Source organism: Salmo salar, chromosome 12, assembly GCF_965601325.2.
Source record: "Salmo salar chromosome 12, fSalSal1, whole genome shotgun sequence".
Classification (NCBI taxonomy): domain Eukaryota; kingdom Metazoa; phylum Chordata; class Actinopteri; order Salmoniformes; family Salmonidae; genus Salmo; species Salmo salar.
The window spans coordinates 74036272-74061966 of NC_138302.1; the positions used below are offsets into that span (position 1 = coordinate 74036272).

Below are 25695 nucleotides of genomic sequence, written 5' to 3' on the forward strand. Positions count from 1 at the left end.
ACCAGCCCTCCCTCCTTCACCCACCACCCTCTGTTATAACCAGCCCTCCCTCCTTCACCCACCACCCTCTGTTATAACCAGCCCTCCCTCCTTCACCCACCACCCTCCGTTATAACCAGCCCTCCCTCCTTCACTCACCACCCTCTGTTATAACCAGCCCTCCCTCCTTCACCCACCACCCTCTGTTATAACCAGCCCTCCCTCCTTCACCCACCACCCTGCATTATAACCAGCCCTCCCTCCTTCACCCACCACCCTCTGTTATAACCAGCCCTCCCTCCTTCACCCACCACCCTCTGTTATAACCAGCCCTCCCTCCTTCACCCACCACCCTCTGTTATAACCAGCCCTCCCTCCTTCACCCACCACCCTCTGTTATAACCAGCCCTCCCTCCTTCACCCACCACCCTCTGTTATAACCAGCCCTCCCTCCTTCACCCACCACCCTCTGTTATAACCAGCCCTCCCCTCCATCCTTGGTTCCTCAGTCCTCTCCATCCATCCCTCTCTCCCTGACCTGGAAGTGAACCTGAAGAGGGGAACAGGGTCAGATAGGACACTAGTGTCACTGTGACCTCTAGTCACCTCCAGGACCTGACTCCATTGGCCCAATCAACTCCCATTAACATCAGGTCACAGAATAACACTACTGTCTATACACACACACACACACACACACACACACACACACACACACACACACACACACACACACACACACACACACACACACACCCCACCAAGCTCTAAAAGTCTCTTGTCATAATTAGAAGTTCGTCCATGTTTCTCAAACGTCAAATTTCAAAAACAAGTGTTTAAGGTTAAGGTTAGGCATTGACTCTGAATTGACTCTTAAGGTTTGGGATAGTCTCAAAACAAAAATCTCAAGAACTACTTTTTATCACTGGTTTTAAACATGCAACCTTTGGCACCAAAGGCAGATGCTTATGCCCATCCACGATGCCCAAAACCCAAACCTACTTGAAGGTAACAGCGCTCACTGTTGACCCTAGTGGCCGGTTTCCACTTCATCTCCCGACATCCTCAGACATGGATGGACGTCCAATACTGACTTGTATCATGGGTGACCTGACTGTACACACACACACACGCACACGCACACGCACACGCACACACACAGAACTAATGTGAGTTAATGAAGGATGTAATTAAGAAGCCACAGTGATGATCGGAAATCACAGAGCAGAGATAAAGATCTCAGATATCCATACAGATGGATGTGCAGTGTGTGTGTGTGTGTGTGTGTGTGTGTGTGTGTGTGTGTGTGTGTGTGTGTGTGTGTGTGTGTGTGTGTGTGTGTGTGTGTGTGTGTGTGTGTGTGTGTGTGTGTGTATGTGTGTGTGTGTGTGTGAGCGATCAGGGAGATATGCAGACAGATCTATGAGATGATAGATGCTAGATGGTTGCTAGATAGCGTATGGTCTCCTGTGATGTTAAATAGTCTAGACTCAGTAATTGGTCATACTGTGGCAGTATGGTATACTGAACAACACCAGCCTATGGAGGAGATGGAGGGAGAAAGAGAGAGGGGGTAGAGGAAGAGGGGGAGAATATAGATTTCCAAACTCAAAGCTTGTTCTGAAACAGTCTTTGTTTCACCCAATGTTCCCCTAACTCCCCAGAGCACCAGTGACCTAACTCCCCAGAGCACCAGTGACCTAACTCCCCAGAGCACCAGTGACCTAACTCCCCAGAGCACCAGTGACCTAACTCCCCAGAGCACCAGTGACCTAACTCCCCAGAGCACCAGTGACCTAACTCCCCAGAGCACCAGTGACCTAACTCCCCAGAGCACCAGTGACCTAACTCCCCAGAGCACCAGTGACCTAACTCCCCAGAGCACCAGTGACCTAACTCCCCAGAGTACCAGTGACCTAACTCCCCAGAGCACCAGTGACCTAACTCCCCAGAGCACCAGTGACCTAACTCCCCAGAGTACCAATTACCTAACTCCAATCTGTGTGTGTGTGTGTGTGTGTTTACGTCAATGATGCTGACTGTGTTTTAGTGTGAAATGTGAGTCACTCTCTTTTTCCTTTATTTTTTCTAGTTTACAGTTGAGTGGCACTCCAAGAGGAAATGGCACTTCAGTGGCAGTGAGCTTCACTTTTCTCTCCCTAGCTCCCGCCCTCTCTCGTTCACTCTCTCTCTTTCTCTTTTCACGCCCTGCACAGTGAGCTGACAGAGGCCCAGACTTCTACAGCAGCTGGAATGTCAGCAAGAGGGAAAGAGAATGAAAGAGGATAAAAGAAAGATAGAACTGTATTAAAAGGGAAGGATAGAGATACTGGTGCATATTTAGTGCTGAAAGGGGAATGCAAACACTTTAGGAAATGAAGCTAAGCGAAGAGATGTATTCCATCCAGTAATACTAAACATGTGCATCTATCATTGAAACAGCTCTATTTTTTCGTATTTTGATATTGAACAACGGTATGGGTAGCGTACCAACATTAGAAGGATGGGTAGCGCCATCTTGAATTGCCATAGTAACGATGGACTCCAAAGCGTCATTGGCAGGGTTGATTTGAGTTTTGGTGCAGTGACTGAAAGTGAATGAATGCTGCCACCAGGAGGTGCCTCGCCTCCACTGGACCTGAAAGGTTTCTCACAACTTTGATAGGACAATAATATTAAGGTATGAAACTGTATACAATTCGTGATTATGTTGGTTATTATAATATGTACATTTTAGAGTATTCTTTCCAACTGATAACATGAGTCTGTGGAATGAACTTCTGATAACAAGCCGAGTAGGCAGTCAGCCAGAAACGAGGCTAGCTAGCTAGTCTACTTGATTTAGCTCGTCTTGTCTTTTTGATGTTAATGTTGTCTTTGATAACTGTACAAAATAAAATGCTCATACTGACAATTTGAATAGCATTTGTCATTGGTATTAGCTAAGAGCTAAAATGAACTACAGTAGCCTACTATCCAGGCTGCTGCAGGATTGCTATTTTACCAGTAAAATGTATCTTACCCATATAATTATTAGCTAGCTACATAACTAGCCATCTCATTAGGTGTCTGTTTATATGTGATATGACTCCAAAAAAAGAGTAGCTAAGCCTGCTGGTTGTTGACTGCAAGAATGAATATAGCCTAAGCATGAAGCCTAACACCTATGATGATAGCTAGCTAATAGCTATTACTTTAGCAAGCTCAGGCTGGTAGTCAGCTTGGTAACTAAATCATCCTGGTCAAAGTTTATTGGTCGCGTACTCAGATTTGCAGATGATATCGCAGGTGCAGCGAAATGCTTGTAAGCAAAATGCTAGATGGTAACTGTCAATGATGCATTATTGTTGTGTACTATTAGGCCTGTATACTGTATACTGTATATTAGTTCTATGTTTCCTTAAATACTCTCAATCTCACTCCCCCTGTATGTAGAACACCGGTGGACTGTCTGCTCTCAGACCAGGAGGATATGACGAGGTTTGTTTGTGATGCACCAGAATGCAACAAGGGAAAGCAACATTGTGTCAGGTTGAGATACTGCAGTGAGTGTGACTCATTACAGACATGGGCACTAATAAAGGGACTCCTAGTCTTCACCCAGTAGCTCAGATTGTCACTGGTCATTTCACCTCCCTTGCATGCTATTAATTTACTCCCATTCTTTGTGTATTACGCTGTAGGCTGTGTGTATTAGGCTATAGGCCGTGTGTATTAGGCTATAGGCATAGTGTATTAGGCTGTAGGCCGTGTGTATTAGGCTATAGGCATAGTGTATTAGGCTGTAGGCCTTGTGTATTAGGCTATAGGCATAGTGTATTAGGCTGTAGGCCTTGTGTATTAGGCTATAGGCATAGTGTATTAGGCTGTAGGCCTTGTGTATTAGGCTATAGGCATAGTGTATTAGGCTGTAGGCCTTGTGTATTAGGCTATAGGCATAGTGTATTAGGCTGTAGGCCGTGTGTATTAGGCTATAGGCATAGTGTATTAGGCTGTAGGCCTTGTGTATTAGGCTATAGGCATAGTGTATTAGGCTGTAGGCCTTGTGTATTAGGCTGTAGGCATAGTGTATTAGGCTGTAGGCCGTGTGTATTAGGCTATAGGCATAGTGTATTAGGCTGTAGGCCGTGTGTATTAGGCTGTAGGCCGTGTGTATTAGGCTGTAGGCCTTGTGTATTAGGCTGTAGGCCGTGTGTATTAGGTTGTAGGCCGTATGTATTAGGCTGTAGGCCGTGTGTATTAGGCTGTAGGCCGTGTGTATTAGGCTATAGGCATAGTGTATTAGGCTGTAGGCCGTGTGTATTAGGCTGTAGACCTTGTGTATTAGGCTATAGGCATAGTGTATTAGGCTGTAGGCCTTGTGTATTAGGCTGTAGGCCGTGTATATTAGGCTGTAGGCATAGTGTATTAGGCTGTAGGCATAGTGTATTAGGCTATAGGCCGTGTGTATTAGGCTGTAGGCCTTGTGTATTAGGCTGTAGGCCTTGTGTATTAGGCTGTAGGCCTTGTGTATTAGGCTGTAGGCCGTATGTATTAGGCTATAGGCATAGTGTATTAGGCTATAGGCCGTGTGTATTAGGCTGTAGGCCGTGTGTATTAGGCTGTAGGCCGTGTGTATTAGGCTGTAGGCCGTATGTATTAGGCTATAGGCAAAGTGTATTAGGCTATAGGCCTTGTGTATTAGGCTATAGGCCGTGTGTATTAGGCTGTAGGCCGTGTGTATTAGGCTGTAGGCCGTATGTATTAGGCTGTAGGCCGTGTGTATTAGGCTATAGGCCGTGTGTATTAGGCTATAGGCATAGTGTATTAGGCTATAGGCCGTGTGTATTAGGCTGTAGGCCTTGTGTATTAGGCTGTAGGCCTTGTGTATTAGGCTGTAGGCCGTATGTATTAGGCTGTAGGCCGTGTGTATTAGGCTATAGGCATAGTGTATTAGGCTGTAGGCCTTGTGTATTAGGCTGTAGGCTGTGTGTATTAGGCTGTAGGCCGTATGTATTAGGCTATAGGCATAGTGTATTAGGCTATAGGCCGTGTGTATTAGGCTGTAGGCCTTGTGTATTAGGCTGTAGGCCTTGTGTATTAGGCTGTAGGCCGTATGTATTAGGCTGTAGGCCGTGTGTATTAGGCTATAGGCATAGTGTATTAGGCTGTAGGCCTTGTGTATTAGGCTATAGGCATAGTGTATTAGGCTGTAGGCCTTGTGTATTAGGCTATAGGCATAGTGTATTAGGCTGTAGGCCGTGTGTATTAGGCTATAGGCATAGTGTATTAGGCTGTAGGCCGTGTGTATTAGGCTGTAGGCCGTGTGTATTAGGCTGTAGGCCTTGTGTATTAGGCTGTAGGCCGTGTGTATTAGGCTGTAGGCCGTATGTATTAGGCTGTAGGCCGTGTGTATTAGGCTGTAGGCCGTGTGTATTAGGCTATAGGCATAGTGTATTAGGCTGTAGGCCGTGTGTATTAGGCTATAGGCATAGTGTATTAGGCTGTAGGCCTTGTGTATTAGGCTATAGGAATAGTGTATTAGGCTGTAGGCCGTGTGTATTAGGCTATAGGCATAGTGTATTAGGCTGTAGGCCGTGTGTATTAGGCTGTAGGCCGTATGTATTAGGCTGTAGGCCTTGTGTATTAGGCTGTAGGCCGTATGTATTAGGCTGTAGGCCTTGTGTATTAGGCTATAGGCATAGTGTATTAGGCTGTAGGCCGTATGTATTAGGCTATAGGCATAGTGTATTAGGCTGTAGGCCGTGTGTATTAGGCTGTAGGCCTTGTGTATTAGGCTGTAGGCCGTATGTATTAGGCTGTAGGCCGTGTGTATTAGGCTATAGGCATAGTGTATTAGGCTGTAGGCCTTGTGTATTAGGCTATAGGCATAGTGTATTAGGCTGTAGGCCGTGTGTATTAGGCTGTAGGCCGTATGTATTCGGCTGTAGGCCGTATGTATTAGGCTGTAGGCCTTGTGTATTAGGCTGTAGGCCGTATGTATTAGGCTGTAGGCCGTGTGTATTAGGCTGTAGGCCTTGTGTATTAGGCTATAGGCATAGTGTATTAGGCTATAGGCCGTATGTATTAGGCTGTAGGCCTTGTGTATTAGGCTGTAGGCCGTATGTATTAGGCTGTAGGCCGTATGTATTAGGCTGTAGGCCGTGTGTATTAGGCTGTAGGCCGTGTGTATTAGGCTATAGGCATAGTGTATTAGGCTGTAGGCCGTATGTATTAGGCTATAGGCATAGTGTATTAGGCTGTAGGCCGTATGTATTCGGCTGTAGGCCGTATGTATTAGGCTGTAGGCCTTGTGTATTAGGCCGTAGGCCGTATGTATTAGGCTGTAGGCCGTGTGTATTAGGCTGTAGGCCTTGTGTATTAGGCTATAGGCATAGTGTATTAGGCTATAGGCCGTATGTATTAGGCTGTAGGCCTTGTGTATTAGGCTGTAGGCCGTATGTATTAGGCTGTAGGCCGTATGTATTAGGCTGTAGGCCGTGTGTATTAGGCTGTAGGCCGGGTGTATTAGGCTATAGGCATAGTGTATTAGGCTGTAGGCCGTATGTATTAGGCTATAGGCATAGTGTATTAGGCTGTAGGCCGTGTGTATTAGGCTGTAGGCCGTATGTATTAGGCTATAGGCCTTGTGTATTAGGCTATAGGCCGTGTGTATTAGGCTATAGGCATAGTGTATTAGGCTGTAGGCCTTGTGTATTAGGCTGTAGGCCGTATGTATTAGGCTGTAGGCCGTATGTATTAGGCTATAGGCATAGTGTATTAGGCTGTAGGCCTTGTGTATTAGGCTGTAGGCCGTATGTATTAGGCTGTAGGCCTTGTGTATTAGGCTGTAGGCCGTGTGTATTAGGCTATAGGCATGGTGTATTAGGCTGTAGGCATAGTGTATTAGGCTGTAGGCCGTATGTATTAGGCTATAGGCATAGTGTATTAGGCTGTAGGCCGTATGTATTAGGCTATAGGCATAGTGTATTAGGCTATAGGCATAGTGTATTAGGCTATAGGCCGTGTGTATTAGGCTGTAGACCTTGTGTATTAGGCTATAGGCCTTGTGTATTAGGCTATAGGCCGTATGTATTAGGCTGTAGACCTTATGTATTAGGCTATAGGCATAGTGTATTAGGCTATAGGCATAGTGTATTAGGCTATAGGCCGTGTGTATTAGGCTGTAGACCTTGTGTATTAGGCTATAGGCCTTGTGTATTAGGCTATAGGCCGTATGTATTAGGCTGTAGACCTTGTGTATTAGGCTATAGGCATAGTGTATTAGGCTATAGGCCGTGTGTATTAGGCTGTAGGCCGTGTATATTAGGCTGTAGACCTTGTGTATTAGGCTATAGGCCGTATGTATTAGGCTGTAGGCCTTGTGTATTAGGCTATAGGCATAGTGTATTAGGCTGTAGGCCGTGTGTATTAGGCTGTAGGCCTTGTGTATTAGGCTGTAGGCCGTGTGTATTAGGCTGTAGGCCGTGTGTATTAGGCTGTAGGCCGTGTGTATTAGGCTATAGGCCGTATGTATTAGGCTATAGGCTGTGTGTATTAGGCTGTAGGCCGTGTGTATTAGGCTGTAGGCATAGTGTATTAGGCTGTAGGCCGTGTGTATTAGGCTGTAGACCTTGTGTATTAGGCTGTAGGCCGTGTGTATTAGGCTGTAGGCATGGTGTATTAGGCTGTAGGCCGTGTGTATTAGGCTATAGGCATAGTGTATTAGGCTGTAGACCTTGTGTATTAGGCTATAGGCCGTATGTATTAGGCTGTAGGCCTTGTGTATTAGGCTATAGGCATAGTGTATTAGGCTGTAGGCCTTGTGTATTAGGCTATAGGCATAGTGTATTAGGCTGTAGGCCGTGTGTATTAGGCTGTAGGCCTTGTGTATTAGGCTGTAGGCCTTGTGTATTAGGCTGTAGGCCGTGTGTATTAGGCTGTAGGCCGTGTGTATTAGGCTGTAGGCCGTGTGTATTAGGCTATAGGCCGTATGTATTAGGCTATAGGCCGTGTGTATTAGGCTGTAGGCCGTGTGTATTAGGCTGTAGGCATAGTGTATTAGGCTGTAGGCCGTGTGTATTAGGCTGTAGACCTTGTGTATTAGGCTGTAGGCCGTGTGTATTAGGCTGTAGGCATGGTGTATTAGGCTGTAGGCCGTGTGTATTAGGCTATAGGCATAGTGTATTAGGCTGTAGACCTTGTGTATTAGGCTGTAGGCCGTGTGTATTAGGCTGTAGACCTTGTGTATTAGGCTGTAGCCCGTGTGTATTAGGCTGTAGGCATGGTGTATTAGGCTGTAGGCCGTGTGTATTAGGCTGTAGGCATGGTGTATTAGGCTGTAGGCCGTGTGTATTAGGCTATAGGCATAGTGTATTAGGCTGTAGACCTTGTGTATTAGGCTATAGGCCGTGTGTATTAGGCTATAGGCATAGTGTCTGTACAGTATGTACAGAATACATTTAAGTTGTAAAAGCCAGTTACTGTCATTATATGCCTTATTCTTTTCATATTTTGTAATTCCAATTTCCAATGTAACTTGCACTCTGTTTTCAGGTTTGAATGAGACAATGTATTCCCTTCAATAAAGTTTTTGATTTAATAATATTATATTACTTGTGTATGTCTTTCCTTATACACATTTTCACTGGTGTTTTTTCTTGACTGATTAACATTCGATTGATGTGGTGCTATTGTATGTCATATCATTTGAAAGGGCTGTTTCTCAGCTTTCAAAATATGTATCATGTTTTCATATATGGTTTGACATCAGCAAATGTTGCTTCTTTATGCATGCTGAGTTCATGGTCATTCAGCCAGTTTGGGGATTCAGACAGTTTGGGGAAATCCTGCCAGTGATGCAACAATGTGGTGATTTACAGTTACAGTTAGATGGTGTCCTAAAGTCTACTGTTTCCATTCCCCTTGAAGCCTACATTCACAAAACACAGACAGAGGGAAAAAACGAAAGAAAAGCGAGGGAGGCACCTGGTTCTCGTCAGACACACACAAACACACACACACACACACACACACACATGCACACGCACACAGAGGGCTTTGAGGTTTGGGAGGGATTTGCCTGGTGATGTTTGTAACCTGCTATGCACAATTTAACATCCAGTCCTGTGGATAAAACCTCCTCACCCTCCTCCCCTTCCTCCCCCTCCTCACCCCTCAGAGAGAGAAAGCATGTCATGCTGTTTCTCGAGAGGTCGTCTGTCCGGGGCAGAGAGCACTAGATGGAGACGCCAGAGAAAGAGAGCATTTAAAGTGAAGAAGACTAAATAGATTGAGAGAGAAAAAAAACAGCATGCTGGAATCCTGGCTTTGTGAAAGAAGAAGCTGGGAGGAATCCTGGCTTTGTGAAAGAAGGAGGTGGGTGGAATCCTGGCTTTGTGAAAGAAGAGGCTGGGTGGAATCCTGGCTTTGTGAAAGAAGCAGCTGGGTGGAATCCTGGCTTTGTGAAAGAAGAAGCTGGGTGGAATCCTGGCTTTGTGAAAGAAGGAGGTGGGTGGAATCCTGGCTTTGTGAAAGAAGAAGCTGGGTGGAATCCTGGCTTTGTGAAAGAAGAAGCTGGGTGGAATCCTGGCTTTGTGAAAGAAGGAGCTGGGTGGAATCCTGGCTTTGTGAAAGAAGAAGCTGGGTGGAATCCTGGCTTTGTGAAAGAAGAAGCTGGGTGGAATCCTGGCTTTGTGAAAGAAGAAGCTGGGTGGAATCCTGGCTTTGTGAAAGAAGGAGGTGGGTGGAATCCTGGCTTTGTGAAAGAAGAAGCTGGGTGGAATCCTGGCTTTGTGAAAGAAGAAGCTGGGTGGAATCCTGGCTTTGTGAAAGAAGAAGCTGGGTGGAATCCTGGCTTTGTGAAAGAAGAAGCTGGGTGGAATCCTGGCTTTGTGAAAGAAGAGGCTGGGTGGAATCCTGGCTTTGTGAAAGAAGAGGCTGGGTGGAATCCTGGCTTTGTGAAAGAAGAGGCTGGGTGGAATCCTGGCTTTGTGAAAGAAGAGGCTGGGTGGAATCCTGGCTTTGTGAAAGAAGAAGCTGGGTGGAATCCTGGCTTTGTGAAAGAAGAGGCTGGGTGGAATCCTGGCTTTGTGAAAGAAGAAGCTGGGTGGAATCCTGGCTTTGTGAAAGAAGGAGGTGGGTGGAATCCTGGCTTTGTGAAAGAAGAGGCTGGGTGGAATCCTGGCTTTGTGAAAGAAGAGGCTGGGTGGAATCCTGGCTTTGTGTGGAATCCTGGCTTTGTGAAAGAAGAGGCTGGGTGGAATCCTGGCTTTGTGAAAGAAGAGGCTGGGATTCTTAGAGGGCTCCACTTTTTTTCACTCTTGGTTCCCCCTCTCACAATTGCTTCTTTCTTTCTTTCTTTCTTTCTTTCTTTCTTTCTTTCTTTCTTTCTTTCTTTCTTTCTTTCTTTCTTTCTTTCTTTCTTTCTTTCTTTCTTTCTTTCTTTCTTTCTTTCTTTCTTTCTTTCTTTCTTTCTTTCTTTCTTTCTTTCTTTCTTTCTTTCTTTCTTTTCTTTCTTTCTTTCTTTCTTTTTTCTCTCTCTCTCTCTTTTCTCTCACTCTGTTCCGTCTTGGTATAGGATACAGTTAGATTTGTGTCTCCCTCTGGTCTCAGGGTGGGGAAGCAGAACTGGTCTTTCCCCCTCTCCTCTCTCTCTCTATCTTTTTCTTTCATTCTGTTCTTTCTGGGGAGGCAGACAGGGCACATTCCTCAGGGAGGCCCAGGCGCCCTTTTCTGACACGTCTCAGCAATACACCCCTCCCTCCATCCTCCATCCCCCTCTTTCTCTATACCCCAATCTCCCTCCACCTCTACCCGTCCATCTCTCTCACCTTCTGTTACATCTATCTACCTGTAGGGCCTCTCTCTCCCCCCCTCTCTCTTTCTCACACACACACCCAACACTTTTACACTTCCACTCCTCTCACTACTCCTCCCTCACTTTACCCCGCAGCTCGGACCAAAGAGAGTGAAGAGAGAGAGAGGCCGGTGGAGTGGTTTGACGGCTGGAGATGGCTGTGATTTCTCCCAGGCTCCCAAGGGGCCCAGGGGAAAACGGCTTTGTGTTCTAACAACACCGCCCTGTGAAGAGCACTGTGTGTCTGAGCGTATGTGTGTATCTCAGTGTGTGTGTGTGTGTCATGTGTGTGTCGGTGTGTGTGTAGAGGCACCATGGTTCCTCTCGGGTCCAGTGCGTCTTGGCAGGTTATTTGACCACCTACACTGCTATGCACTTCAGGTGGATGAGGAGAATAAAGGAAAGGGAAGGAGAAAAATGGAAAGTGAGAGAATGTGTGTGAGAGAGAAAGGGGGGAGAACAGGTAGGTATTTTACTATAGCCGTGATATCAAAGGACTCTGCAATTCTCACTGGCACGGAACTCAGATCTGGGCTGGAGGGGGGTGGTGGGGGGGGGAACACACATAACCAGATCACTATCCTACTCTACACATGGAGAGAAAGAGAGGGAAAGACAGAAGGAGAGAGAGTACCAAGCCATGTGGAGGGAGATACAGTATACAATAGATATTCTGGGACTTGACTAACACCAGGCTAGGAACTCTTCCATCAAGCAGAGAGGGCGTGAGAGAGGAAGAGAGAGAAAGATGGAAAGCGAAAGGGTGGTATGTTTGAGGTTGGAAAGGCATTTAAGGAGGAAATGCCACTGTGCACACACGCGCGCACACAGATGCACGCACACACACAGGTGCAACAACACAGAGAAGAGAGACGAGGGCCACAGAATAAAGAGCTACTTGTGTGAGTTACGGGTCAGGGCGGAGCGTGGGTGAGTGTGTGTGTCCAGGGCTGGAGGTTCCAGAGGAAACAGAGGCAGGATGCAGTCAGAAAAGGAGGGAGGAGTGAATGGGTAGAAAGGGAAAGGGGAAGAGTGGAGAAGTAGATTTTCTCTTCATTAACATAATCCACCTTCATTATAATCCCAGCTCTAAAGTTTCTGAGCTGCTCTTTTCATATAGGTACCTCAGCTCAAACTAATGTACAATAATGCTGTCGTACTTTTAGGCATTTGTATGTGCATATGCGTGTGTGTGTGTGTGTGTGTGTGTGTGTGTGTGTGTGTGTGTGTGTGTGTGTGTGTGTGTGTGTGTGTGTGTGTGTGTGTGTGTGTGTGTGTGTGTGTATGTGTGTGTGTATGTGTGTGTGTGTGTGTGTGTGTGTGTGTTGTGTGTGTGTGTGTGTGTGTGTGTGTGTGTATGTGTGTGTGTGTATGTGTGTGTGTGTGTGTGTGTGTGTGTGTGTGTGTGTGTGTGTGTGTGTGCGTGCGTGCGTTATGTCACTAGTCTGGCAGTATAGAGAGTCAGAGACGAGGAATTTGGGGATCTGGGATAATGGGAAACAAAGTGTGGATTTTCAGCCAAGGAACTCCAGGAAACACAGAAATTCCATCTGATACAGTGGCCAGAGGAGGGGAGACACTGACGCACAGGGGGGAACTAAAACAGCTCAACACTGGCCACATCACGCTGACGTGTCACCAACCGTGAAATAAAACACACACAAGTCTCCACACAAACACACACGTCACAGATGGAGTTTTAGATCCATGAGAAGATAAAATAGTGTTTTTTAGTTATAAAAACACACAACACACACACACACACACACACACACACAAGTCATTTCTCCAGTATGTATGAGTCATATAAGACTGGGAAAAGGAAGCGAATACATTTCACAGAAGTACAAGGGAAGATGATGCTGTTTCTCATGTGGTTAAGGGTTTACAGGGATCTGAATGTAATAACATGCATGTGCTTTGTCATTGACATCTTAACATGTCAGCACGTCTTCTCATCACGTTGCGTGTGAGACTGGAAGATAGCACAGTTTGTCTGCATTACATAATGTAAACTACATACATAGTGTTCCTAAACAATCTACACTGAACAATAATAGGATCGCAACATGAAACAATTTCAAATATTTTACTGAGTTACAAGGAAATCAGTCTATTGAAATGAATTCATTGGGCCCTAATCTATGGATTTTACATGACTAGGAATACAGATATGCATCTGTTGTCCACAGATACCTTAAAAAGGTAGGGGTGTGGATCAGAAAACCAGTCAGTATCTGGTGTGACCACCATTTGCCTCATGCAGCGCGACGTCTCCTTTGCATAGAGTTGATCAGGCTGTTGATTGGGGCCTGTGGAATGTTGTCCCACTCCTCCTCAATGGCTGTGTGAAGTTTCTGGATATTGGCGGGAACTGGAAAACGCTGTCGTACACGTCGATCCAGAGCATTCCAAACATGGTCAATGGGTGACATGTCTGGTGAGTATGCAGGCCATGCTAGAACTGGGATATTTTCAGCTTCCAGGAATGGTGTATAGATCCTTGCGACATGTGGCCTTGCATTATCATGCAGAAACATGAGGTGATGGCGGCGGATGAATGGCACGACTATGGGCCTCAGGATCTCGTCACGGTATCCCTGTGCATTCAAATTGCCATCGATAAAATGCAAAATCCCTAGTTTATGCCTGCCCATACCATAACCCCACCGCCACCATGGGGCACTCTGTTCACAATGTTGACGTTGGCAAACCACTCGCCCACACGACGCCATACACGCTGTCTGCCATCTGCCCGGGAACAGTTGAAACCGGCATTCATCCGTGAAGAGCACATTTCTCCAGCGTGCCAGTGGCCATTGAAGGTGAGCATTTGGTTACGACGCCAAACTGCAATCAGGTCAAGACCCTGGTGAGAACGAGGAGCACACAGATGAGCTTCGCTAAGACAGTTTCTGACAGAAATTCTTTGGTTGTGCAAACCCACAGTTTCATCAGCTGTCCAGGTGGCTGGTCGCAGACAATCAGTATATCAATTGCACGCTCCCTCAAAACTTGACACATCTGTGACATTGTGTTGTGTGACAAAACCGCATATTTTAGAGTGGCCTTTTATTGTCCGCAGTACAAGGTGCATCTGTGTAATGATCATGCCGTTTAATCAGCTTCTCGATATGCCACACCTGTCAGGTGGATGGATAATATTGTCTAAGGACAAATGCTCACTAACAGGAATGTAAACACATTTGTAAGAAATAAGCTCCTGTGCATTTGGAACATTTCTGGGATTTTTTATTTCAGGTCATGAAACATGGGACGAACACTTTACATGTGGTGTTTATATATGGATGTTGCACAACCACACACAGACACCTGCAAGCCCATATGCACAAACAAATGAGCATGAAGTGCACACACACATATGCACACACACGCAAGCATGTGCCCACACAAAGATACACACACACACACCTGTTGCTGCTGGAGGTGCAGTAGGTCCACTGGGCTGATCTCCCCATTGGTGTCCCCGTTGGACCCGCCTTCTCTCCCTCCCCCGCCGTCCGAATGGCTGCTGAGGCTGCTGACTCCGTTCTGATTGGAGGGCGTAGTTCGAGTGGTCTCAGAGGCTGATTCCACCATCATCACGTGGCACCTGGGAGTGAGGGAGGAGAAGGAGGAGAGGACAGAGAAAGGTAAACAGAGATTAAGTGATGGTGAACGAGTGCAGCCATGGCAGTTTGAGCTATGCTCTGGAGCTGGAGGAGTCTGGGTCAACAAACAAAAGGGTTGGGAAACTAAAGTACACACACACACACACACACACACACACACACACACACACACACACACACACACACACACACACACACACACACACACACACACACACACACACACACACACACACACACGGGGAGCTTTATGGCCTAGTAAAGGCGAGTGTGTGTGTGTGTGTGTGTGTGTGTGTGTGTGTGTGTGTGTGTGTGTGTGTGTGTGTTTTCAGTGAAAGCTCAGGCTTATCTGCCAGCCTTGATAACACTAAGTAAACAAGTACAGTATGCACCCACACTGCCATTCACATGTGGTCATAGCAACACTTGATCCTTCCTGAGTGTGTGGGGGGGAGAAAGACAAGGCTGAAAGAGTCACACAACCCTTATAGGCATCAGTAGAAAAGCCCAACTTTCTACAATATCCAGAGAAGCTGAGTGTGTGTGTACAGAGCACGGTTGTCTTGGAGAGGAGGATGTTTGAAGCGTGTTCACGACAAAATGCGGCTCTGTGAGTTTGTTGGAACACAGGCGCGGGATGCATTTGCCATCGTTAGGAGAAAGAATGAGCGTGGGAGAGAGGAAAGGAGAGACAGAAAAAGAGAGAACGTGAAGGAGAAAGAGAGAGACATGTTTGGAAAGCATAACAAGCTCCAACCGATCTGGGCCTGTGAACTATTAATGATGAACCCAATCTATGCTTTCTGCTCCCAGTTTTACAAATACACTTTCTCTGTGTTTGTTTCTGCAAGGGCGAACAAACTGCCATCGAGGCATTCCACCCATTATGTGAGAAAATGTGTGTTTGTCTGTGTTCTACCCGCCTTGCCTTTGGGTGGAACAAGGAGAGGTATTTCATGAGAGAATTAACGTTTAGTTTTTCTCCCAAACAAGAGCAGGTACAAATGTTGAGTACGTGTGTGTGTGTGTGCGTTGTGTGTGTGTGTGTGTTGTGTGTGTGTGTGTGTGTGTGTGTGTGTGTGTGTGTGTGTGTGTGTGCGTGTGCGTGTGCGTGTGTGTGTGTGCGTCTCCATGCGACAGCAGGTGAGTGTGTGAGAACGCTAGTGACGCTGCTAATGGAATGTTGCCAGATGCTCGTGGAAAAACAAAAGCCCAAAGGGTGTGTGTGGGTGTGTTCCTTAGTTATGAATACAGTACGTGGTGTGAAAGACAAGCTGTATTGGTTCACCACAACAACAGCTGACAACAGCAAATCACACTGAAGCATCTCCCCTCCATACAGCCACACACACACACACGCACGCACGTACACACACACAGTTGTACATCCAAATATTGCTAGCCAGTGGCTTCCACACTACCTGACATTTACAGGTAGTAAACGCCTAAACCTCAGCCTGCCCTCTTCCTTCACTCCTCCCTCGCCCTCTCCACCCATCTCCTCCACTCTCCTCCCCCCTTACCTTGGCTCTCTCTTCACCCATCCATACCCGTCTTCCTCACCCCCATCCCCTCCCCCGTGGCCCTACAGTCAGATCTGTGTGAGCCCCATTGTGTCCCTCTTTCTCTGTCTGTGTGAAGACAGTCATGTGTGGCCAGCAGTCTCCCTCCCTCCCTAACAGAACAGGTGTAGTAGCTGCTCCTATACTGTGCTGAGTGCATTAGGAGGTCTTTAAGGGTCTTTAGGCACAGATTGAGTTTCCTCCAGACTGTACAGCTCATTGACTTCATCCCACAGCAGACGCCTCATACACTTCTCTAACCATGAATCACCCTCTACTAGCTATCACTGCCCCTCTCTCTACAGCGTACCTCCAGGAGTGGAAGAGATAGAGAGTTTGCAGAAAGAGCTTGAAGGTGAACAAGGGTTGGCGGGGGGACCTGTCACTTTTAAACAGTTACACAAGCATCCATGCTCAAACACACAAACACACACACACAAACACACACAAACACACACACACAAACAAACACACAGAGCAGTGCGGTGTGGTATACTTCGGTGCTGTAATGTCATATCCTGTAATGGGTGTATATAGCTGCAGTAATAGGAGGTCAAAGGGAGAGACACGGGCATAAATCTATCCTAGACTAGAGTCTTTCATTAGAGCTGAGAGACAGAAGACGCAGCGCACACACACACCCCCTTTAAGTGTATCTGGCAGAGCAGAAAAGCTTCCCGTGCAGAGGCCTGCCCTGACGAGTTAGAAACACAAACACAAACCAAACCCCCTGCAGCTGAACCCCTGACCTGAGAGAGAGCAGGAAGAGGCATTCCACTACCCCGAGGGATGGAGAGAGGGAGGGATGGATGGATGGATGGATGGAGGAAGAAGGAGGGAGAGAGAAGGGAGGAGGTGTACAGATCAGAGAGATAAATAATGTTTGGGATAGAGGGGGAATAAAGTGTTCCTCTGCATTTTAATTGGGATGGAGAAGAAGAGAGAGGGGATGGGACAGAACATGCCCCTCAGCTGCAGGACAGAAAGAGAGAGAGAGAGAGAGAGAGAGAGAGAGAGAGAGAGAGAGAGAGAGAGTGAGAGAGAGAGTGAGAGAGAGAGAGAGAGAGAGAGAGAGTGAGAGAGAGAGAGAGAGAGAGTGAGAGAGAGAGAGAGAGAGAGAGAGAGATTCTCTCTGGCATGTGTAATTAATTAAGCTGGGTGGATCATACAGTACGTCCTGTTACTACAGGTAGCTTCTGCAAAGGCTCCTGGGTAAAACCCTGCTGGAAGGCCTTGTGTAGGCACAACGCACGGAGGAGGTGTGGGATGTTAATACTTACCTCAACACCCCCCACCCACTAGCACTGATAACCCTGTATGCTGATCCCTCCCCCTCCCACTATCCAGCCTGGTATCATAGACTAAATGCAGCATAGTAACGGTAAATCCAGGAAAGTATGTTGGTTGGTGTGGATGGATGGGTGGGCGTATAATGCGAATGTTTGGCAACCCAAAGGTTGCATGTTCAAATCTCATCACTGATAACTTTTGCATTTTACCATCTGTGCAACTACTTACTACTTTTTCGCTAATTTGCAACAACTTAGCATGTTAGCTAACCCATTCCCTAACCTTAACCCTAACTCCTAACCCCAACCTTAACACTAACCTTAACCCCTAACCCTAAGCTACCTAGCTAATGTTAGCCACAACAAATTGTAATTCGTAATATATCATCCGTTTTGCAAATTCGTAACATATCATACTAATTGTAATCCGTAACATATCATACTAATTGTAATCCGTAACATATCATACTAATTGTAATCCGTAACATATCATACTAATTGTAATCCGTAACATATCATACTAATTGTAATCCGTAGCATATCATACTAATTGTAATCCGTAACATATCATACTAATTGTAATCCGTAACATATCATACTAATTGTAATTCGTAACATATCATACTAATTGTAATCCGTAACATATCATACTAATTGTAATCCGTAGCATATCATACAAAATGGATGACGGACATCCACAAACTAAGAAATAGCATATGAAAGGTATTGGTGTGTCCTGGATTTAATTTACTATGTTACGTCTACCCCTGAGTCCAGTTTGCACCATTACCCTCATCTAAAGTGACACACACCAACAGACTGGGCAGCCAGCTTCTCAAGGCCAGACCAACCTACCCAGAAGGAGAGAGGAGTAGAGGAGAGTAGCACAGGGCGAAAACACCCCCCTCCTCTTCTCTACTCACTCTAAAGACTTTGGGTGGATTGTGTCTTTCTGATTCCCAAAGCTCACACCGATCACTCCCTTCTCCCAACTCCAAGATCCCCCTCCCTCTCACTTCCCCTCCCACCTTCTTCCCTACGGGTTTGTGGTGTAGATCCAGTCTGTTCCGGTCTGTCTCCCAGCCCAATCCCTCAGTAATGCCATCTCTTCCCTGTCCTACAGCTCACAATACAAGGATCACTGGCTAGCTGCCTGGGAGCACTGGAGACAGGCCAGTACACTTCCAGAACTTTCTCTTCATAATAATAACTTTCTCACACACACACACACACACACACACACACACACACACACACACACACACACACACACACACACACACACACACACACACACACACACCCACACACACACTGTCAGACACATTCTCTCAGGAGACAGACATGTTGTTGACAAACTGTTTATGATTTGCAGCTCCAGAGCAGGAATGTAGTCTTCAGTCAACTACTGACAACATCACAGCTTAAAGTAATACAACAGTACTGACAACATCACAGCTTAAAGTAATACAACAGTACTGACAACATCACAGCTTAAAGTATTACAACAGTACTGACAACATCACAGCTTAAAGTAATACAACAGTACTGACAACATCACAGCTTAAAGTAATACAACAGTACTGACAACATCACAGCTTAAAGTAATACAACAGTACTGACAACTAAAAGCATATGTATGACACCAATATGCTGTTCCAATATACTATAACAACATATTACAACAATAAACTCTGTGATGGTACACAATGTAATCCCCCTGCTTACCTCGGCTCCAAATTCTAACCCAATGTCAGTTTGGTTTAAAAAAAATTCTCCTTTAATCTTTCCTTCACTTTTCCTTTTTCTTTGTCTTCTTCTCTCTCATCCCTTGTCCTCTTTCAACATGTTCAGCAGTGTAATGACCCCTCTCTGTGGCACAGCACTGATTGGCTTAACTCCTGCACACCTGCAGTTAACTCCTCCCCCTCCCCGTATGTGTGTGCAAGTATATTTGTGCCGCGTGTGTCGTGTATGTGTGTGTGCATGCTCAAGAGTGTGTGTGTGTGTGTGTGTGTGTGTGTGTGTGTGTGTGTGTGTGTGTGTGTGTGTGTGTGTGTGTGTGTGTGTGTTTACAGCAGCTTACTGGGTTATTAAGTCTTTATCATGTTAAGCCTCATGTGGGAATATTTATACTGCTCCCTGAATGACTGTTTCCCCGCCTTGCATCAGCTCCCAGGAACACTGCTTATTAATACAGGGAACTAGGAAGGGAGGAGGAGGAGGTGGGGAGGGGGGGGGGGGGGAATAGGGTAAGTGCCAATGCATCTCCACATCTCTCTCTGTCTGTCACTCCCTCTTGCTAACTCTCTCTGTCTATTGCCACACCGGCTCTGTAGTTTTTTATGCCTATGCCCTCTCTCTTTCTGATTTCCCTCTCTATCTATCGCTCTCCCTTTATCCCTCTCTATCTATCTATCTATCTATCTATCTATCTATCTATCTATCTATCTATCTATCTATCTATCTATCTATCTATCTATCTATCTATCTATCTATCTATCTATCTATCTATCTATCTATCTATCTATCTATCTATCTATCTATCTATCTATCTATCTATCTATCTATCTATCTATCTATCTATCTATCTATCTATCTATCTATCTATCTATCTATCTATCTATCTATCTATCTCTCTCTCTCTCTCTCTCTCTCTTCCTTTATCTCTCCTCCAGGCCACAGAAACAGAGCTCTTTGTGCAGTCTGATCTCCACTAGAACATCTCTAACCCTGCTAAATAAAACCCCACAGGATTTAGATAACCCAGTCACCCAAACACTCCTCTCCAGGGGCAGCTAGGAAAACCACATGCTGAGAACCTACTGTGAACATGAAGACTGCTCTGCTCTGCTCTCCAGTCTACTGTGAACATGAAGGCTGCTCTGCTCTCCAGTCTACTGTGAACATGAAGGCTGCTCTGCTCTGCTCTCCAGTCTAACTGTGAACATGAAGGCTGCTCTGCTCTCCAGTCTACTGTGAACATGAAGGCTGCTCTGCTCTGCTCTTCAGTCTACTGTGAACATGAAGGCTGCTCTGCTCTGCTCTCCAGTCTACTGTGAACATGAAGGCTGCTCTGCTCTCCAGTCTACTGTGAACATGAAGGCTGCTCTGCTCTCCAGTCTACTGTGAACATGAAGGCTGCTCTGCTCTCCAGTCTACTGTGAACATGAAGGCTGCTCTGCTCTGCTCTCCAGTCTACTGTGAACATGAAGGCTGCTCTGCTCTGCTCTCCAGTCTACTGTGAACATGAAGGCTGCTCTGCTCTCCAGTCTACTGTGAACATGAAGGCTGCTCTGCTCTGCTCTCCAGTCTACTGTGAACATGAAGGCTGCTCTGCTCTGCTCTCCAGTCTACTGTGAACATGAAGGCTGCTCTGCTCTCCAGTCTACTGTGAACATGAAGTGCTGCTCTGCAATGGGCTGCTCTGCTCCAGTCTACTGTGAACATGAAGGCTGCTCTGCTCTGCTCTCGCAGTCTACTGTGAACATGAAGGCTGCTCTGCTGCTCTCCAGTCTACTGTGAACATGAAGGCTGTCTCTGCGTATGCTCTCCATTCTACTGGTGAACATGAAGGCTGCCTGCTCTGCTCTCCAGTCTACTGTGAACATGAAGGCTGCTCTGCTCTGCTCTCCAGTCTACTGTGAACATGAAGGCTGCTCTGCTCTGCTCTCCAGTCTACTGTGAACATGAAGGCTGCTCTGCTCTGCTCTCCAGTCTACTGTGAACATGAAGAGCTGCTCTGCTCTGCTCTCCAGTCTACTGTGAACATGAAGGCTGCTCTGCTCTCCAGTCTACTGTGAACATGAAGGCTGCTCTGCTCTCCAGTCTACTGTGAACATGAAGGCTGCTCTGCTCTCCAGTCTACTGTGAACATGAAGGCTGCTCTGCTCTGCTCTCCAGTCTACTGTGAACATGAAGGCTGCTCTGCTCTCCAGTCTACTGTGAACATGAAGGCTGCTCTGCTCTGCTCTCCAGTCTACTGTGAACATGAAGGCTGCTCTGCTCTCCAGTCTACTGTGAACATGAAGGCTGCTCTGCTCTGCTCTCCAGTCTACTGTGAACATGAAGGCTGCTCTGCCTGCTCTCAGTCTACTGTGAACATGAAGGCTGCTCTGCTCTGCTCTCCAGTCTACTGTGAACATGAAGGCTGCTCTGCTCTGCTCTCCAGTCTACTGTGAACATGAAGGCTGCTCTGCTCTCCAGTCTACTGTGAACATGAAGGCTGCTCTGCTCTGCTCTCCAGTATACTGTGAACATGAAGGCTGCTCTGCTCTGCTCTCCAGTCTACTGTGAACATGAAGGCTGCTCTGCTCTCCAGTCTACTGTGAACATGAAGGCTGCTCTGCTCTCCAGTCTACTGTGAACATGAAGGCTGCTCTGCTCTGCTCTCCAGTCTACTGTGAACATGAAGGCTGCTCTGCTCTCCAGTCTACTGTGAACATGAAGGCTGCTCTGCTCTGCTCTCCAGTCTACTGTGAACATGAAGGCTGCTCTGCTCTCCAGTCTACTGTGAACATGAAGGCTGCTCTGCTCTGCTCTCCAGTCTACTGTGAACATGAAGGCTGCTCTGCTCTCCAGTCTACTGTGAACATGAAGGCTGCTCTGCTCTCCAGTCTACTGTGAACATGAAGGCTGCTCTGCTATGCTCTCCAGTCTACTGTGAACATGAAGGCTGCTCTGCTCTGCTCTCCAGTCTACTGTGAACATGAAGGCTGCTCTGCTCTGCTCTCCAGTCTACAGTGTTGTCGGGCTCCCTGTATCTTTTCTTAAACTGAGTGCATTCAAGAAATGCGTATCTAAAATAAACAAACACTTGTCTTTTTGAATGCAGTTTTCTCTACTCTCTGTTGTAAACACTGGGTTTTTGAGCTGGGAGTGTTTGTGAGAGAGAGAGTGTGTGTGTGTGGTCTGGGTGTGTGTGTGTGTATATGTGTGTGTAGATAAATGAATGCTGGCTCTGTTTGTTTGTTTGAGTCACTAGAGGAAGGACAGGGTGTGTTTGTGTGAGCTAGGCCGTAGGCCAGAGGGCAGGTGCCTTTATGCTTTGTGTGTGTGTGCACATAGTACGTGTGTGTATGTGTATATGTGTTTGTCATAAAGAGAGAGGGAGAATAGTGTGTCCATATGGCCTAATGTCTCTGTCCAGATGTAACCCTGTATTTCCCTCTCCACCCTGAACTTCCCCTGTAGCCTGCCTGCCTGCACCAGTACCATCAAAGGCCTCAACCCTTCCCTCTCGCCCCTCTCAGCCTGCTCATCCTCCCTCACCTCCTCCTGCTCCCCATTAGGACAGGCTGGAATGTCCTGACAGGAAAGATCCTCGCTAGAAGACAGCTTAGCTTGAGGACTCAACCATTCCTCTTTTATAGGAGGGGGGTCCGCTCTGGAGAGACACACACATAGACGCAGGCAGGGACACACTGGCTCTCTCTGTAGCCATGGCACACTGCTGCACTTGGCATTACATTTGGGTGTGTCTGTGTGTGTTTGTGTGTCTGTGTGTGTTTGTGTGTCTGTGTGTGGTTTGTGTGGTCTGTGTGTGTCAGCACAGTCAACTACCTGTCCTCTTTCCTCCTCTCCTCTGTCAACGGGACTGAAAGAAAGGAGGAGGAATAGAAGGAAGATGTGTGTGTATTTTCTGAGCTGCAGACAGAAGATGTTTTAATAAAACAGGTTAGAGGAAAGCAGGAATCCCCAAACACCAATACACTCCCCCTCACTCCCCCTCACTCCCCCTCACTCCCTCTCACTCCCCCTCACTCCCCCTCACTCCCTCTCACTCCCCCCTCGCACTCCCCCTCACTCCCCCTCACTCCCTCTCTCTTATTCAGACATCTCTCTCCCCTCACTCCCCCTCACTCCCTCTCTCTTATTCAGACATCTCTCTCTCTCCCCTCACTCCCCCTCACTCCCTCTCTCTTATTCAGACATCTCTCTCTCTCTCCCCTCACTCCCCCTCACTCCCTCTCTCTTATTCAGACATCTCTCTCCCCTCACTCCCCCTCACTCCCTCTCTCTTATTCAGACATCTCTCTCTCTCTCCCCTCACTCCCCCTCACTCCCTCTCTCTTATTCAGACATCTCTCTCTCTCTCCCCTCACTCCCCCTCACTCCCTCTCTCTTATTCAGACATCTCTCTCTCTCTCCCCTCACTCCCCCTCACTCCCTCTCTCTTATTCAGACATCTCTCTCTCTCTCCCCTCACTCCCCCTCACTCCCTCTCTCTTATTCAGACATCTCTCTCCCTCACTCCCCCTCACTCCCTCTCTCTTATTCAGACATCTCTCTCTCTCTCCCCTCACTCCCCCTCACTCCCTCTCTCTTATTCAGACATCTCTCTCTCTCTCCCCTCACTCCCTCTCTCTTATTCAGACATCTCTCTCTCTCTCTCTCCCCTCACTCCCTCATTATCTCTCTCTCCCCCTCATTCCCCCTCACTCCTCTCTCTTATTCAGACATCTCTCTCTCTCTCCCCCTCACTCCCCCTCACTCCCTCTCTCTTATTCAGACATCTCTCTCTCTCTCTCCCCCTCACTCCCTCTCTCCCCCTCACTCCCCCTCACTCCCACTCTCTTTATTCAGACATCTCTCTCTCCCCCTCACTCCCTCTCTCTCTCTCCCCCCTCACTCCCCCTCACTCCCTCTCTCTTTATTCAGACATCTCTCACTCCCCCTCACTCCCCCCTCTCTTTATTCAGACATCTCTCTCTCCCCCTCACTACCCCTCACTCCCTCTCTCTTTATTCAGACATCTTCTCTCTCCCCCTCACTCCCTCTCTCTCTCACTCCCCCTCACTCCCTCTTTTTTTCAGACATCTCTCTCTCACTCCCCCTCACTCCCTCTCGCTCTCTCTCTCCCCTCACTCCCTCTCTCTCTTTATTCAGACATCTCTCTCTCCCCTCACTCCCTCTCTCTCTTTATTCAGACATCTCTCTCTCCCCTCACTCCCTCTCTCTCTTTATTCAGACATCTCTCTCTCCCCTCACTCCCTCTCTCTTTATTCAGACATCTCTCTCTCCCCTCACTCCCTCTCTCTCTTTATTCAGACATCTCTCTCTCTCTCCCCCTCTATCTTTCTCTATTTTCTTTCCTCCTCTGCTACAGAGTGGATATCCTTTCGTTCAGCCCAGTTGAGTGGTTGCTAGTTACCTTTAGCTTGTGGCTATATGCCTGGCCCCTTCTCCAACACTAGCAAGTTAGCCTTTGGTGCACGGCTAAGCTAATGCTAGCTCTGGCTGGCCTGTATCCAGTGCTAGCAGGTGAGCTGCATTAGCCCCCAGACAGACAGGAGTAAGCAGAGAGCTACGGGCCAAGAATATTCAGGCTGGCTGGGCGGCTTCAAAGGGCCTCAGGCCTAGAGAGAGACAGACAGACCTGGCCCCTTCCCAGTGCCTACCCAGCTGATCTAGTCTAACATACAGGCTTAACTACTTCTTGGAACTACACACAGCTCACAGCCCATAATGCCAATCCAACAGTTGGAGTAGAGCAGGGATATTTCTGGAGGGTCGAGGTCGGAACATAATTATAATCATTTGTAAACTGCAAATTGACCACAACTAAGCCAAAAAAAGAGATTGGATTTGAAAATAACAATAATTTCATACCTTCATTACATTGAGACACAATCAAATCAATTTTTTTTATTTGTGGGAATACTTCTAATCAGATTTCCAAATTATTATTATTTTTTGCCGATTTGCTTTTTGGGCTTCCTGGTTATTTTACAGTCTTCTATGGCCCAAAAGTTTTTTTTGTACAAACTTTGGGGGGCCCCAAAAAAATCCCCTAGGGGCCAGTTTTGTTGCTTGTTGCCAACCACTGGAGTAGTGTGTGTGAGCTCCAATCTAATAACAGTTCCCCTGTGTGTGTCTCCCCATCCCCATCCCCTCTCCTCCTCTCCTCCTCTCCCATCCCCTCTCCTCCTCTCCCATCCCCTCTCCTCTCCTCCTCTCCCATCCCATCCCCTCCTCTCCCATCCCATCCCCTCCCATCTCATCCCCTCCTCTCCCATCCCATCCCCTCCTCTCCCCTCTCATCCTCTCCCATCCCATCCCCTCCTCTCCCATCCCATCCCCTCCTCTCCCCTCTCCTCCTCTCCCATCCCATCCCCTCCTCTCCTCTCCCATACCCTCCTCTCCCATCTCCTCCTCTCCAATCCCCTCCTCTCCTATCTCCTCCTCTCCTATCTCCTCCTCTCCCATCCCCTCCTCTTCCCTCTCCTCCTCTCCCATCCCATCCCCTCCCATCCCATCCCCACCTCTCCCATCCCATCCCCTCCTCTCCCCTCTCCTCCTCTCCCATCCCCTCCTCTCCTATCCCATCCCCTCCTCTCTCCTCCTCTCCCATCCCATCCCCTCCTCTCCCCTCTCCTCCTCTCCCATCCCATCCC

The 25695-nt window shown here is 47.2% G+C and overlaps 1 protein-coding gene across 1 annotated transcript in view; it reads right to left on the reverse strand.

The window, feature by feature from the left end:
- LOC106565700 (forkhead box protein P4) overlaps window positions 1-25695 on the reverse strand; it is a 182401-nt gene that overhangs the window by 102041 nt on the left and 54665 nt on the right. The window contains exon 2 of the mRNA XM_082959567.1: window positions 14249-14429. Coding sequence (XP_082815693.1) covers window positions 14249-14419 — 171 coding nt within the window. The 5' untranslated portion in view covers window positions 14420-14429. The remainder of the gene's footprint in view (window positions 1-14248; window positions 14430-25695) is intronic.